This window comes from Eptatretus burgeri, chromosome 11, assembly GCF_056783735.1.
Source record: "Eptatretus burgeri isolate ZD-2024b chromosome 11, Ebu_testis_v1, whole genome shotgun sequence".
Lineage (NCBI taxonomy): Eukaryota > Metazoa > Chordata > Myxini > Myxiniformes > Myxinidae > Eptatretus > Eptatretus burgeri.
Genome location: NC_140971.1, coordinates 89,460,307 through 89,474,738, shown reverse-complemented (window position 1 = coordinate 89,474,738; position 14,432 = coordinate 89,460,307). Strand labels below are relative to the sequence as shown.

General features: G+C 46.7%; 1 protein-coding gene across 4 annotated transcripts in view; it reads right to left on the bottom strand.

The window, feature by feature from the left end:
- The window catches only part of LOC147017591 (uncharacterized), a 66,688-nt gene that overhangs the window by 42,866 nt on the left and 9,390 nt on the right, over positions 1–14,432 (bottom strand). For 2 of the 4 annotated variants that reach the window (XM_085847325.1, XM_085847326.1), the window contains exon 3: positions 50–194. In XM_085847325.1, the coding sequence (XP_085703451.1) occupies positions 50–194 (145 nt within the window). The remainder of the gene's footprint in view (positions 1–49; positions 195–14,432) is intronic. The other 2 variants (XM_085847327.1, XM_085847328.1) reach the window with 1 other exon arrangement.

Sequence of the window (14,432 nt, the reverse complement as noted above, 5' to 3'; positions counted from 1 at the left end):
ACGCTTAAGTCCTTGCCACTTCTCTCCCTCTTGCCCACTAACCCTTTACCTCTTTCACCTGTGTTGGAAATGGACAGCTGTATTTCAGTATCCTGTTTCAGGCCCTGAAAGTAGCTGCAGGCTTCACGGTAATCAAACGTTGTGACAGCAATGCCATTAACAGCAACAATCTCATCTCCTGGGAATAACTTGACCTTTATAGGAAGGGTAGGAATGAAGGCAGGAAAAAAAAAATGTTCAGCACAAATATTGTCCAAAAAGTCAGCAAACAGATGATAGCACTGCATCATAGAAAGCAATGCGCTAAGAAAGAGTTCCTTTCTTGTCATAACTAAGATCAACATTTGAAAGCGTTCATAAATATGATGATCAAGAACTTCCTGATGCATTTTTAAATAAGAAGATTGTGTAATGTCGTCACCACTACTCGTCCACTTTATAAATATTTGGGGATGCTATTCATAATTAATTAGAAATTAGATAAAACCTCTCCTCTCTCCTTTCACTGCGGGCCTTTGAGTAATGACTTGAGTGTATGAGGTGCAGCGGAACACGAGAAGCAAGCGTGCCAGCATCAACTCCGCTTTATTGCACGACCAGAAGCACATTCCTGCCACCCCTAGTGGGCGAGGCATGATATACGAAAACCCAATCACGTGACACAGCACACTCCTCCCCTCGTAAAATGACAAGTCAAATGATGAAAGGACAATCATAACATGACCACCTGAAACCCATCAACACTCATAATCCTCCAAGTACCGCGGCCGCACCCTGACCCGCCTCGGACGGGCAGCAACGCCAGACAGTCCAGGCTCAGACGCCTCCCGGCTCGGTCGAGGTGACACCCTCGCCGGACTCGCGCCATCCACAATACCAACAGCCCCCGACCGCCCAGCCTGCCCGACGTCCCCGGGTAGGACAGCATCAGGCGAAGACCCCCTGGGCGTCGGCACATCCGGCCCTGGCGATACAACGTCAGGTGCCGGCGACATTACAGGTGGGGGTCCCACATCGTTCGGCCTGGAGAGGTGTGGGGGGGGGTGACGCTGAACAGCGATCATGCATTTGGTCCACGTGCCGCTTCCACACATCCCCACCATCAGTCCGCACCATGCAATTCGCCGGCCCCAGTACCACAGAGACCACCGCCGGCACCCATTTGGAACCGTGGAAATAATCGCGCACCATTACCCACTGTCCCACATTGAAGCCGTGCAGCCGCGTCGGACGCAACACCGCCCCACTCCCCGACCCACCAGGTCGCAGCAAATCCAGTCTGGACCGCAATGCCCGTCCATAGAGACGAATGGCAGGCGAATCACCCGTGACAGGATGAATTGCGTTCCTGTAATGGAGCAAAAAGACATCGACCACCGTCTGCACAGGTGCAACCCCCACCCCCCCCCCCACCCTGCACAAAGCCCGTTTCAACATCTTAACAAACGACTCAGCTTGGCCATTCGTCTCAGGATGATACGGTGCGGACCTTAGATGTCGAATACCATTTTGGCGCATAAACTCATCAAATACACCCGCGATGAACTGCGGACCATTATCAGAGACCAGGATCTCCGGTAACCCTTTATTAGCAAAGATCGTCCGCAGTTTCTCTACTGTAATGTTTGCTGATGTATGCTGCATTACTACAACCTCCGGCCATTTAGAGAATGCATCGATCACAATCAAAAACATTTTGCCATTAACCGGCCCCGCAAAATCTACATGGACCCTCTGCCAAGCTCTGTCTGGCGCAGGCCATAGTCCCGAAGCTCGACGCGCGTTATCAGCATCTGTTTGGCACGTGGCGCAATGCTTAACTAACTGCTCAATGTCTTTGTCCAACCCCAGCCACCACAACAGGCTACGAGCAAGACTCTTGGTCTTCACGACGCCAAGGTGACTGACATGCAGTTCTTCCAAACACCGCTGCCTGAACTTCGGTGGAATCACCGTCCTCATTCCCCACATAACGTACCGTTGGACCAACGATAGCTCCGATGCGCGTGACGTGAAAGGTTGAAATGCCGGTGTCGAAGGCAGATCGCTCCAATTCCCCGTAGAAATCGCCTGGACGACACGGGCGAGCACCGCATCACGAGCTGATTCCACCGCGACCTGTCTGGCCGTGACCGGCCCGCTTTGGACCTGGCCCAGCGCGAACACATCGACCCGGTCGGCCGACTCAGACACAGCTGGACCCTCCGCACACGGCAAGCGTGAGAGCCCGTCGCAGTTAGCATGCTTCTCAGTGCTTCGGAACTGAATATCATAATCGTAAGCACCCAGAAACAGACACCACCGCTGTATTCGCGCGGCCGCTACCACCGGCACCCCGCGCTCGGGTCTCAGGATGCATTGAAGCGGTTTGTGATCCGTCTGCAAAGTGAAATGCCACCCCAGCAGGTATTGATGAAACCTCCGCACACCCCAGACGAGGCTGAGAGCCTCGCGCTCGATCTGGGCATATCCCCGCTCTACTGCGGACAGGGTCCGGGATGCAAAACAAACAGGCCCTCGGAACCATCGTCCATCCTGTGGGAGAGCACTGCCCCGATGCCATATGCAGAGCTGTCGCATGCCAATAGGAGCGGACGCGCAGGCTCATAGTGCATGAGGACCGTATCCTCTGTGGGCAGCCGCTTGACGCGGTCGAATGACGCCTGGTGTGCAGGCCCCCAAGCCCAGTGCTCGTCCTTCCTGAGCAACCGTGTTAATGGCGCAAGTTGTGAGCTGAGCCCTCGCACGAACCTTTGGTAATACTGGGCCATACCAATGAACGAGCGCAGCTGCGTCTTGTCGCGAGGCGGTGGCATGTGTTGAATCGCTTCCACCTTCCGAGGACTTTCAACAGCCCCTCCAGCGTGATGATGTGCCCGAGGTATTCCAAGCGCTGCTTGAAGAACGCGCACTTGTCCCTGTTCAAGCGCAGGCCGCACGCTTCTAGCTTTGTCAGCACTTGGGCAATGTTCGCAAGATGCTCGTCCGCCGTTTTCCCCGCAATGAGCACATTGTCCAGGTAGGTCTGAGCGGGCAGGCCAACGCAAACCTGATCCATGGCTTTCTGCCACAAAGCTGGGGCCGAAGCAATCCCAAAACAGAGTTGGGTATATCAATAGAGTCCTTGACACGTGTTGATTGTCAAAAGCTCGCTACTCCCGGGATCCATCAGCAGGTGAAAATATGCATCACGCAGGTCCAGCTTCGTGAAGTATTGACTCCCTGCCAATCGTGCATATATTTCATCGATTGACGGCAGTGGATATTGCTCCATGCTGAGCCCCGGGTTAACCGTGGATTTGAAGTTCCTGCACAATCGGACGTCTCCATTCCGTTTCTGCACCGTGACAACCGGGATGGCCCAATCTGAGCACAACACCCGTTCGATCACTCCACAGGCCTCCAGCCTATCCAGTTCACCCTTGACCTTGTCCCGCAGGACATACGGCACGGGACGTGGTTTACAAAAACGAGGAACCACCCCCTCCTTCAAGAAGAGTTTTGCCTCCATGCCCTTGAGTTTCCCAAGGTCGTCGCAAAACAACCCTTGAAGTCTTTGAAGAATCTTCTCCAACTGATCCTCCCACCGGCTCGGCACGGGTTGCACAAGGTGAACTGCGGCCCAGTCTAGCCTGATGCGGGCCAGCCAATCTCGGCCCAGGAGAGACGGTCCCCTCCCCCGCACGACGTACACCCGAAGCGTAGCGACCTGGCCTTGGTATCGCACAGACACGTCTGCCATCCCGACTGGCGTTATCTTCTCACGGGTGTACGTGAACAGTGTGAGGTTTGATCTGATAAGCTTCAGGCCGTTGAGTCTACGCGCGGTCTGTTCGCCGATGATCGACACAGCCGCTCCCGTATCGACCTGGAACGTGATCGGCGTTTTGTTCACTTCGACTTCCACTGTCATCGGGCGCGCCGTCGCCGGGCCAATTGAAAACAGGCTCAACAACGGCCGCCGGTTCCACCCCGGGTCGCCTCGCACATCGCCGTCCATGACCTTAACGGTGGCCGGCGCCCCACGGCACACACGCGTCAGATGACCCACCTTGTGACAATTCAAACACACGGTGCCTTTATACGGGCACGCACGGCGCAGGTGTCGACCTCCGCATCCCAAACACGTCCGCGGGGTCACCTCGCCGCATGTGCGGCGACGTCCGACCCGCATCGAAGGTCGTGCGCGCGTCCCGGGGCGCTCGCGACCCCGCGTGGCCGGTGATGGTTGGAACATCTCCGCGAGTCTGCTCGACCGCTGTAGCCGTGCTGAACGCCGAGTCGAATGTAATGGCTTCACCCTTCAGCCCTAAAACCGCTGAAACCATCTTCGCATCTTGTAAACCAGCAATAAAACAATCTCTGAGCCGAGCTGGACGCTCCTCCGTCGTGAACTTGCAGGCCACGGAAGAATGCTTCATCCGCGCCACGAAATCAGCGACGCGCTCCTCCGCACCTTTCGAGAGGCGATCGAACTGGTATCGAGCGAGCTGTAATGACTTCTCCGGCGCCATGTGTGCTTTCATCTTCTGCACAATGTCCCGAAACGACAGCCCATCATCCCGGGGCTTGTTCGGCGCCACCAAATCACTCTAGTCGATAATGTTCCGCCGAAAGCGAAGCGAGCAAGATCGACTTCTGTTTGCTCTCGTCGACCACATCATTCGCGTGGAAATAGCATTCCAATTGTTCTGAAAACAATCCGAAGTCGTCTCCGACGAAAACGGGCACAAGTCCGTATTCAACCATCCTCGTCGCCAACTAGAGTGTACGAGGTGCAGTGGAACACGAGAAGCAAGCGTGCCAGCATCAACTCCGCTTTATTGCGCGACCGGAAGTAACTCCTGCCACCCCTAGCGGGCGAGGCATGATATACGAAACCCCAATCATGTGACACAGCAATGACCAACATGAAACCTCATTTAAGCTGCTTTGAGATACTGTAAAAACCTCAAATGCTGCAAGGTCAAAAACGTGACAGTAATTTCTTCTTTCAAAAAAAAAACTGCTTAACATATTTAAAGGTTAAAGACGTGTGTCACACAACAGCATATGTATTTGTTGCATGGAAATATGGAGGTGTAAGAAGAAGTTTTTTTTTGGAAGAGCTACCTACGTATGCTACAGAACAAATGAGGACACAATACAACAAGGGGATCAGCAGGAGAAAGAAGAAAACACCAATAGCAGGGCGGAGGGGGATGGTGGGGGAGTAGACGGAGACGGACAAACAAGGGATGCGGGGTAAGGAAGAAGGCAAAGGGTGGACAAGATGGATACATAAGCCAAATTTTGGGAGGGGTGAGGTGTGGTTTCACGGGTGTTGAAAAGATAATAATTTTGGATGGGGGATGACTTTAGATGGTGGTGAACAGCTGTCTTAAAGACCTGGATGGAAGAATGAGATTGAAGAGAGGATGGAAGGTGGTTTCACAGGTGGGGAAAAAAAGTTAGTTACAGTTACACCGATACATTGTACATGTTGTCGTTGTGTCGGCTTGTGCCGGTGCGCAAAAAAAGATGAGCAAACTTGACTGTCTCGATGAAGTAAAAGTTGTAACAAGGTTTATGGGTGGGGGGGGGTCTCGTCTTGCAGCCATTCTCGCCATAATTAGAGGCAACCAGGACTGTGCATCAATTTTATACATGACCCCAAGCATGCTGGGATGTTATTTACTTAATTAAGACATGGGCTACACCTGTGTGGAAGCCGTTGCTTGGTTTCTCATTTACACAGGTGTTTAGATTTTTTTGTCCACTACATGTAGTTTTTGTTTTGTTTTGTCATAGCTCGTCCACAATCTTTTGAAATATCGTGCTATACATCAGACACCGAACCTGTCCACCAAGTTTCGTCAAAATCCATCCATAATTTTTGAGATACCCTGCTAGACAGTACATAATTTTTGGCTCTATCTCTCAATGGTGAAGAATCACTTTAAAAATTCTAGCATCAGGATCCAGATCAGGACCTTCACCAAAATCTAATCATTTCGTCCTTGTCATACACCCAACCTCTCCACCAAATTTTGTCCAAATCCACCCACAACTTATTGAGATATCCTGTTCACAGACAAACATACAGACAGGGGTGAAAACATAACCTCTGCCCACCTTCGGTGGTGGAGGTAACAAGATGGAGAAATGGTGAGTGGGTTGCCAAGATTTGACCGAAGATGCGTGTGCACAGAAATGTTTTAAAGTCATTACATTAATGATTACGAAACATGGTAATATCAGAATGACTGAAAGCAAATGCCAATGTTCTCATTCACAAAAGCTGAAAATGAAATCCCACACAAAGACAACAAGAGACAGGCATTCTCTCTTTGTGGAGCAACGTCACATTGCCTCAAGATGCCTGACCATTTTTGATCCATCTCATCTCTAATCTGCTTTGTGTAGCTTGGAAGCTCGCACACTCGCCACTCGTGTAGAATAGCAAAGCCAAGTTATACATTGGGACTTTGTCTCTGAAAATTAAACGGGCCGGGTAACTACAGTGCCTTCAGAAAGTCTTCACACCTCTAGACTTTCGTCACATTTTGTTGCGTTACAGGCTGTAACACAGGCTGTAACGCAACAAAATGTGACAAAAGTCGAGGGATGTGAATACTTTCTGAAGGTGCTGTAACTAGATTGGAAATTGGCTTCATGATTGGAAGCAAAGAGTGTCAGTGAGTGGGAGGATGTCTGGCTGGGCAGACGTATGGAGGAGAGTATCTCAGGGATCAGTACTGGGACCATTATTATTCATAATTTATGTCAATGATTTGGATAGTGGGGTTAAGAGTCAGATTTCTAAATTTGTAGATGACACAAAGCTTGAAGGTAAGGTAGACAGCAGAGAGGGTGGTTATCAGATTCAGGAAAGTAGAGATACTTTAATAGATTGGTCAAAAGACTGGCAGATACAGTTTAACATAAATAAATGTAAGATGCTGGGATGGGTAAGAATAATGTAAATAGGTACTAAATAATGCAAGGGGCAGTTTTGGAGCATGTCGTACAGAAGGATCAGGGAGTGGTAATTCATATGGGAGCAGGAGGTAAGCAGACAACACATGGGCCATAGCCTGAGAATCAAGAAGAAGAGTTTGAACAGCAATAACAAGGCAGGGGTCTTTTACTCAGAGAGCAGTTAATGTATGTAATGGTCTCCCTGGAAAGGTAGTGGTAGCAGAAAGAGTAAATAGGTTCAAATTGGAATTATATAGGTAGATGGAAGCATCGGATATCGAGGGGTGTAGGGATATCGACTGGACTTGTAGGTAGCTTGAGTATCGATGGGTGATTGTATATGGGAGTGGTGTATCACAGGCATGATGGGCCGAATGGTCTCCTCCTGTGCCAAAGTTCCTGGTTGTTATTCCTTGTTGGTAACCTCATGATTTAATAACATCACACAGTTTTACCAAACAGGATGACAAAACATGCTCTATCAATGCAGTTCTGATGGGGGAAGGGGGAAAGGAGAAACTGGAAAGCTGCTTTAGTTGCCTTTTAAGCCATACTTAAACTTTAATTGCCAGCATATTGAATATTCAAGATAATTATAAAGGTATGCAGATGTTGGTTTCAGGTGGGGTCATTATATAGGTGGGTAACCTGATAAAGTGAATAGTCTGGCTTAAAAGAAACATGTTAATAGGGTAAGGTTTAAATATCAGAATCAACATTTCATGAGAACACAGGAACGAACTAGAACGACAAGCACGAGGTGGAGAGCATATCTCCGCCAGGCTGAACAGTTTACATTTTCTATCCCACTGATTGGTCGGATCTGAATCCAGACCTTCACCAAAATCGAATCGGCTGGTTCTCGTCACCGAACCAAATCATCCACCTAGTTTTGTTATAACTCATCCACAATTTTTTGAAATATTGTGCTATATATCAATGTTGACCACATCTCTCAATGGTGAAGAATCACTTAAAAATTGAAAAAAATATTCGTATCCGGATTCTGATCCTCACCAAAATTGAACCAATTCATCCCTGTCACAGTCACAACATGTCCACCAAGTTTCGGCCGAATCTGTCCATAACTTTTTGAAATAACGTATTAAGCTGTGTATCGTTGTTGGCCCTATCTCTCAATGGTGAAGAATCACTTTTCAAAAAAAATGATCGTGTCCGGATTCAGAGCCTGATTCTGATCGTCACCAACATCTAATCAATTCGTCCTTGACACACACCCAATCTGTCCACCAAATTTCGTCCAAATCTATTCCTAACTTTTTGAGATATCCTGCTCACAGATAGAAAGGGGGAGAAAACATAACCCCCGTCTACCTTCCGTAGTGGAGGTAACAAATCCACTACCATGGTGAAATATTTATATCCTGATAATTATTAATATTAAGGCATGCAAGTGAAGTTAAACATGATGAGGGCCTTTGGTAAATTGGGTTTTGAAATCACAGATTAAGAAGACATGCTTGCAATAAATGCCAGTCGACTGACGTATTCCGGTGTCGGAGTTTACTTGTATAAACACAGTTGGAAAACCTGTCAGGTCTCGTGCAATTTGCCCAAATGTCACACTCTCACACAGCTGGTGGTGTGTATGTCATGCATTTCGATTTTTTTTTTGGGGGGGGGGGTATTTCGCACAAGAGTCCATGCAATATAAAGCCAAACACAGCAGATCGACCCAACTCACGAATATGTAGATACAACCAGATATATGAATCGGTTTTTGTCCAAAATGTTTGTTGTTTCAAGTAATACTACAAGTTTCAGGAATATGGGTTTGGGTTATCAACACTTTACATCTGAAACTCAATTTAAGAATTCAATCTTAAAGATTAAAAAAACAAAAAAAAATTAAAAAATTAAAAACAAAATTCAATCTTGAAATTGATATATTGCGTCAAGGAAAGAGCACAGATTTGCCAGATTTTCCAAATTTCACCTCGTTCAAAAGATTTTATTTAATGCAGAAAATGCTGTCAAATGTAGCGATAATTAAGGCCTCATAAGTTTTAAGTCTAGATTTTCAAGATTTCCATGAGGGAGGAGGTTGGGGGAGAGATGGGGATAGCGTTCCCTCTGACCCCGAAAGTAGACCGACTTGCTCAACTCAACAAACTACCACGTCAGTGTCGCTCTTTGGAAAATAAAATGTGAGACGTCTCCATTACAATGCACATAAGGTTAAAATACATGAGTGATGCACACATATAGCTACAAACATCCTGCATACGAGGTTGAAATACCATAAGGAGAGGCTGGCTGATCAAAGTCCATTCCTTCAAAACCCAGGCAACAAAACCAGCCTCATCGTCATTCGTATCATGCACTACAACAAGCCTTCATGTAGGCATCAACAGGCTAGTGTATCGTGAGCCAAGGTCAAAATCCGTAATGCATATCTGTATTTCTCATGTCCCAATATTAATGTTCCACAAAATGTTCTCAACTGCATCTTCAACCAAGTCCTCATTCGTTGATGAACATTCCTGAATGGTTGAATGAATAAATGAAAAACTAGAACAGCACTCGGTAGAGCGCATAACTCCGCCAGCCTGAACAGTCTATGTTTTGTATCCCACCAATAGGCTGGGTCCTAAAATTGAATCATCTTGTCAAGACTGGTGTTAGCTTCACGTTTAAGGTGGCTGGCTTAAGATAATGGGGTCTTGAGTTCGAGCCCCTGCCATGCTGTTAGATAACACCTATGAAAACTCAGCCTGTTACCCTTCCGAGTTTGACAAATGAGTACTGTACCAGCTTACTAAAAACAGGAGGCACTGCATCAGCAGCACAGCGACACTCCCAGCAGTAATGCAACTCGCAGCCACAGGCTGCATACAAAACGACTGATCGGCTTGTTCTTGTCATCGACCCAACTCTTCCACCAAGTTTTGTCCGAATCCGTCCACAATGTTAAGGTTTTGTGGTATCATGCGATACATTGTTTTGGGCCCAATATTGAAGAATCACCAATGAAATTTTTAAAATCCTCGCATTCGGGTCTTCACTGAAATTGAATCAATTCTTCCTTGTCACACCCCCAACCTGTCCACCAAGTTTCGTCTGAATCCGTCCAGAACTTTTTGAGATATCGTGCTATATATTAGTTTAGTCCTGTCTCTCAATGGTGAAGAATCACTTTAAAAATTCTAGTACTCGGATCCGAATCCGGATCCGGATCTTCACCAAAATCGAATCAGTTCGTCCGTGTCACACAACGAATATGTCCACAAAATTTCATCCGGATCCGTCCAAACTTTTTGAGATATCCTGTACACAAACAAACAAACAAACAAATGAAATTGCTCGTTGAGCAAGGAATTGCCGGAATAACTTTGTCATATCTCCATGATCTCTGAAAAAACAAAAACCTGGAAATCAATTTGGTTTTTATAAGCCGATAGTGCTACTGTTTAATGAGTTATAGCACTTAGTTTGGTCATGATCATAACTTGGAAGTCAATTGGGCTTGAAATGACATTTTTATCGCAATTTGAAAGTTTTGACCCGACCCCCCTGACATTCGACCCCCGACCGCGAAGAAGGGTGTTGGTGTGACACCCCAATGAGACATATGGTTGGATGCAGAATTGGAAGATGCACATTTTGGATTTGGTTTGAAGTCGATAAGACCATTTTAGTGGACGTTATTGTGAAAATAAGAATTTCGGTTTTTCGGTGACCTTGACCTTGACCTTTGACCTAGATTCACCAAAAACGAAAAGTGTCTAAGTTGGACCATGGCCGATGTCTGTACCCAGTTTGGTCATGATCGCTGAAACGGTGTGGCTACTACAGGGTAAACAAACACACAAACAAACAGACAGACAGACAGAATGTCACACACGACCGACCAACGTAATTACCGAAATCCGAAGGATTCCGGCAATTAACAAACAGACAGAAAGGGGTGAAAACAAACAAACAGACTTCACCTTCGGTGGCAGAGGTAATTATTATTATCATTTATAAACTTAATTAAGCCTGGTGTTGCCTTAGTGGTTAGGGTCCTGAGTTCAAGCCCCGTTGGCCGCTGAATTTACACTATGAGGTTGACTCAGCCTGTCATCCTTCCGAGGTCGGCGAAATGAGTACCAGTGTACTGGTCCCGGTGTATGTCCCCGGTTAGCATAGGTGTACCATATCCCTGTGTGTCGTAAGAGGCGACCAGGGTTGGCGTCAGGAAGGGCATCCGGCCATAAACATGGCCTCAAGAAAAGCTAACCCCTGCACAGCAGGGAAAAATGGCTGTAAAAACGGCTGTTTTATTTATTTATTTATAAACTTAATTTTGTACACTTCAATTTTGAAAATAACAATACAGTATCATCAGAATTAGCACTGAATAATCTTACCGAGACGAGCTGAGAAAACCTTCCATCAAAAGCCTCTGCTGTACGAGTACACTTTTGAGCTTTCGGAGCATTTTGGGGGTTTGCATTTAGTTTTTCTTACCACGCATGAGTACTTGAGTACCTGTCATGTGAACCCCTCTGTATATGTATATATGTATATACCTCCATCACTCGAGGTGGATGGTGGTTATATTTTCACCCTTGTCTGTCTCTGTGAGTAGGGTATCTAACTTATATTAGCAGTGAGCAGTTATATTATAACTTACAAGATTAAAAAACAAAAAAACTGATCCAAGGAGAACATGTGAGCGAACAAAAAGGAGGAAGAGGCTTTCTCAGCGAGTGTAGGTAAGATTGTTCCATGATAATCATGATAATTGATACACTGTGATTTCAAAATGAAGTTTAAAAAATGATAACATTATAATTTGCAAGTCATATTGTCAGTTTAGAATTCATAAGATAAAAAAAAATAGCAGCAATACCTCTAGGTGCTCACCTGATAGAATAATGATACTGAGGAGGAAGTCAACATGGGACAGAATCAGCAAAATGTACCGATGAACCTTTGTTATAGCAAATATCTATTTTGGGGGGCAACGGCCACCCCCCCCCCCCAGTACATCCCTTTCGACCACGATTTTTCAAATAGCATCAACAAATTTGTTACATCATGGGTGATGAAGGTTTTGGTCAAGTTTTATTGAAATTGTGTTTGTAGTTTCTGAGAAGAAAGCAAATGCATATTTTGGGGGACACCCCCTGTACATCCCCTTCAACCCCGATTTTTTTTTTGATGTCGTGAACAATCTTTGGTACATCACGGGTGACGAAGGTGGTGGTAAAGTTTCATCAAAATCAGGTATTTGTGGGCAGACAGATGGACGGACGACGCGCCATCCCATAAGCTCCCTGGAACTACATTCCAGGTGAGCTAAAATATATATCGAAGGAGAACACGTGATCAAGGAGGGAGAAGAGGAGGTTCAGAAGCATCCAGAACGAAAAAAAACAGAGCGGCTTGAAAGTGTCTCGTCTGGAGCGGACGTTCTAAGACAGCGCTTACAGAGAGGAGTAAGATGCATACGAAGCTGAGAGGTGCTTTAAAAATCTGAGTTGTGCTTGGGAAAGCAGACGAGCATGCTCAAAGCTGACATTTTTAGCTCACCTGGAATGTAGTTCTGGGGAGCTTAAGGGATGGCGCGTCGTCCGTCCGTCCGTCCATCTGTCTGTCCACAAATACTTGCGATTCTTCTCTGAAACTACACATACGATTTTGATGAAACTTTACCACAACATTCACCACCGTGTATGTACCAAAGTTTGTTCCTCGCATTAAAAAAATATATACATATATTGTTACGGTTTTGGGAATATAGCATTGTGTAGAATTGCTTGGTCCGTGGACGTGTAGGAGGCATCTCAATGTAACCAAGTAGGGAACATGTGAGCTTAAGTGTTACATGTCATCACACAAGAGGGTGGTGTCGTGTTAATTAGCTAGGGTTTAAGAATAAGCTTCCCTTGTATGTAATTGCCCCCTGTGACTTTTCCCTATGTCTTTATAACCAAAACCACGAGGAGGAACAAGCAGGCTAGCCGAGCGGGCAGAAGTCGCACCTCCTGGGTTTCGTGCCATCAGGCCATGCCCCGGAGGCGGAGGACATAGGCGTGATAAAGAGGAAGGTTGGCTTGTGCATTGTGGGAGGCTTCCTACTGAATAGGACGAGAGGCAGAGTGCACACATGAGGTCAGTGTGAAGAACGCACGAGGCAGAGTTTATTCGGAAGAGAATCAGAGGCGGGAGTTCAAGGATGGCACATTTTGAGAGGCATTGGACTCAGTCAATTGGTGCATTTTGAGAGGTGAGGGGGAGAGAGCGCATGTGAGAGGAGGAGGAGAGTTCAGGGTGAGCGCACGCACAAAGCAAGACACTTTGCTGGCCTTTGCTCTTGGTTGATTCGTGAGAAACAGATCCCGAACCTCGTGTATGTCATAGTGGGTCAGTGAGGACGATCGACGCCCAAAGCAGCTATATATCTGAGCCTTGGCGTTGAGTGCCGCTCGCGGATTGCCTGGCGTACGTTTGTCCTGCTACGAGAGAAGTGACGGCACCAATGGCGCACATATGCATGTGCTGATGGAAACGCCTCGATTCCAGGTTCCAGGAGGATCAGCTCTGGTCCAAACTAAGTGCAAGAGTGGTTGAAAGGAAGGATTTTATTTTGTCTCCCCATTGTCTGTATTTGAGTCTGTGTGCGAGGTGCCTCGACTGTAGGATTTATTTATTTCATATCATTATCATTTCCTTTTGAATTATTGTCCCTTGTGAATATTTGTTTAATTTTCATTAAATGTGTTCATTTTGAAGAAACTGTATTCGTGTATTTGTAGTGGGTTCGAGGATAAATCCCAATCTATCCATCCAGTAGGACTACACTCTGTGCAGAGCGTTGGTGCTGCCTGAGCAGTCTCCTTGGCTATTGGGCACAATTCTGGACGGGTCGCCACTTCGACACAGGATACCAGCAAGCTGGCACTCATTTTGCCGACCTCGGAAGGATGACAGGGAGAGTCAACCCCACCTGGTATTAATTCAACAGCTGAGCGGGATTTTAACTCAGGATCCGAGGATCCCAAGCCCATCACCCTAACCATTAAGCAAACACCAGGCATATAAACCCCCTGTGCATCCGTTTCATTCCCCGTGCTCCTCCGCCTGTTCGCTATTGCGCGTCATTCCCTTCAAGCACATGTTAAAATCTCCGAGGTTCAATATGTCCACCTCCTTTAATAAGGAACCGCTCGGCCATCCTGGGGGCTGGTGGTGTTAATCACCCGTCCCCACAATTTGGGCCGCCCCCTGTGACAATATATATATATATATATATATATATATATATATATTTATGTATATAAATAATCGGGCTCTAAGGGGGTCGACGGGAGTTGTCCCCCCAAAAAAGGGTATTTACTTTTTTCTCCATTACATATTTTGTGGGTCATCCATGCCTCCCAGTTGTCCCTGGTTATCTTATCCAGCCGTGACCAGGTGAGCGCCCAGGGGTATTTCCCCTATATATCTTTTTTTTTCATGAG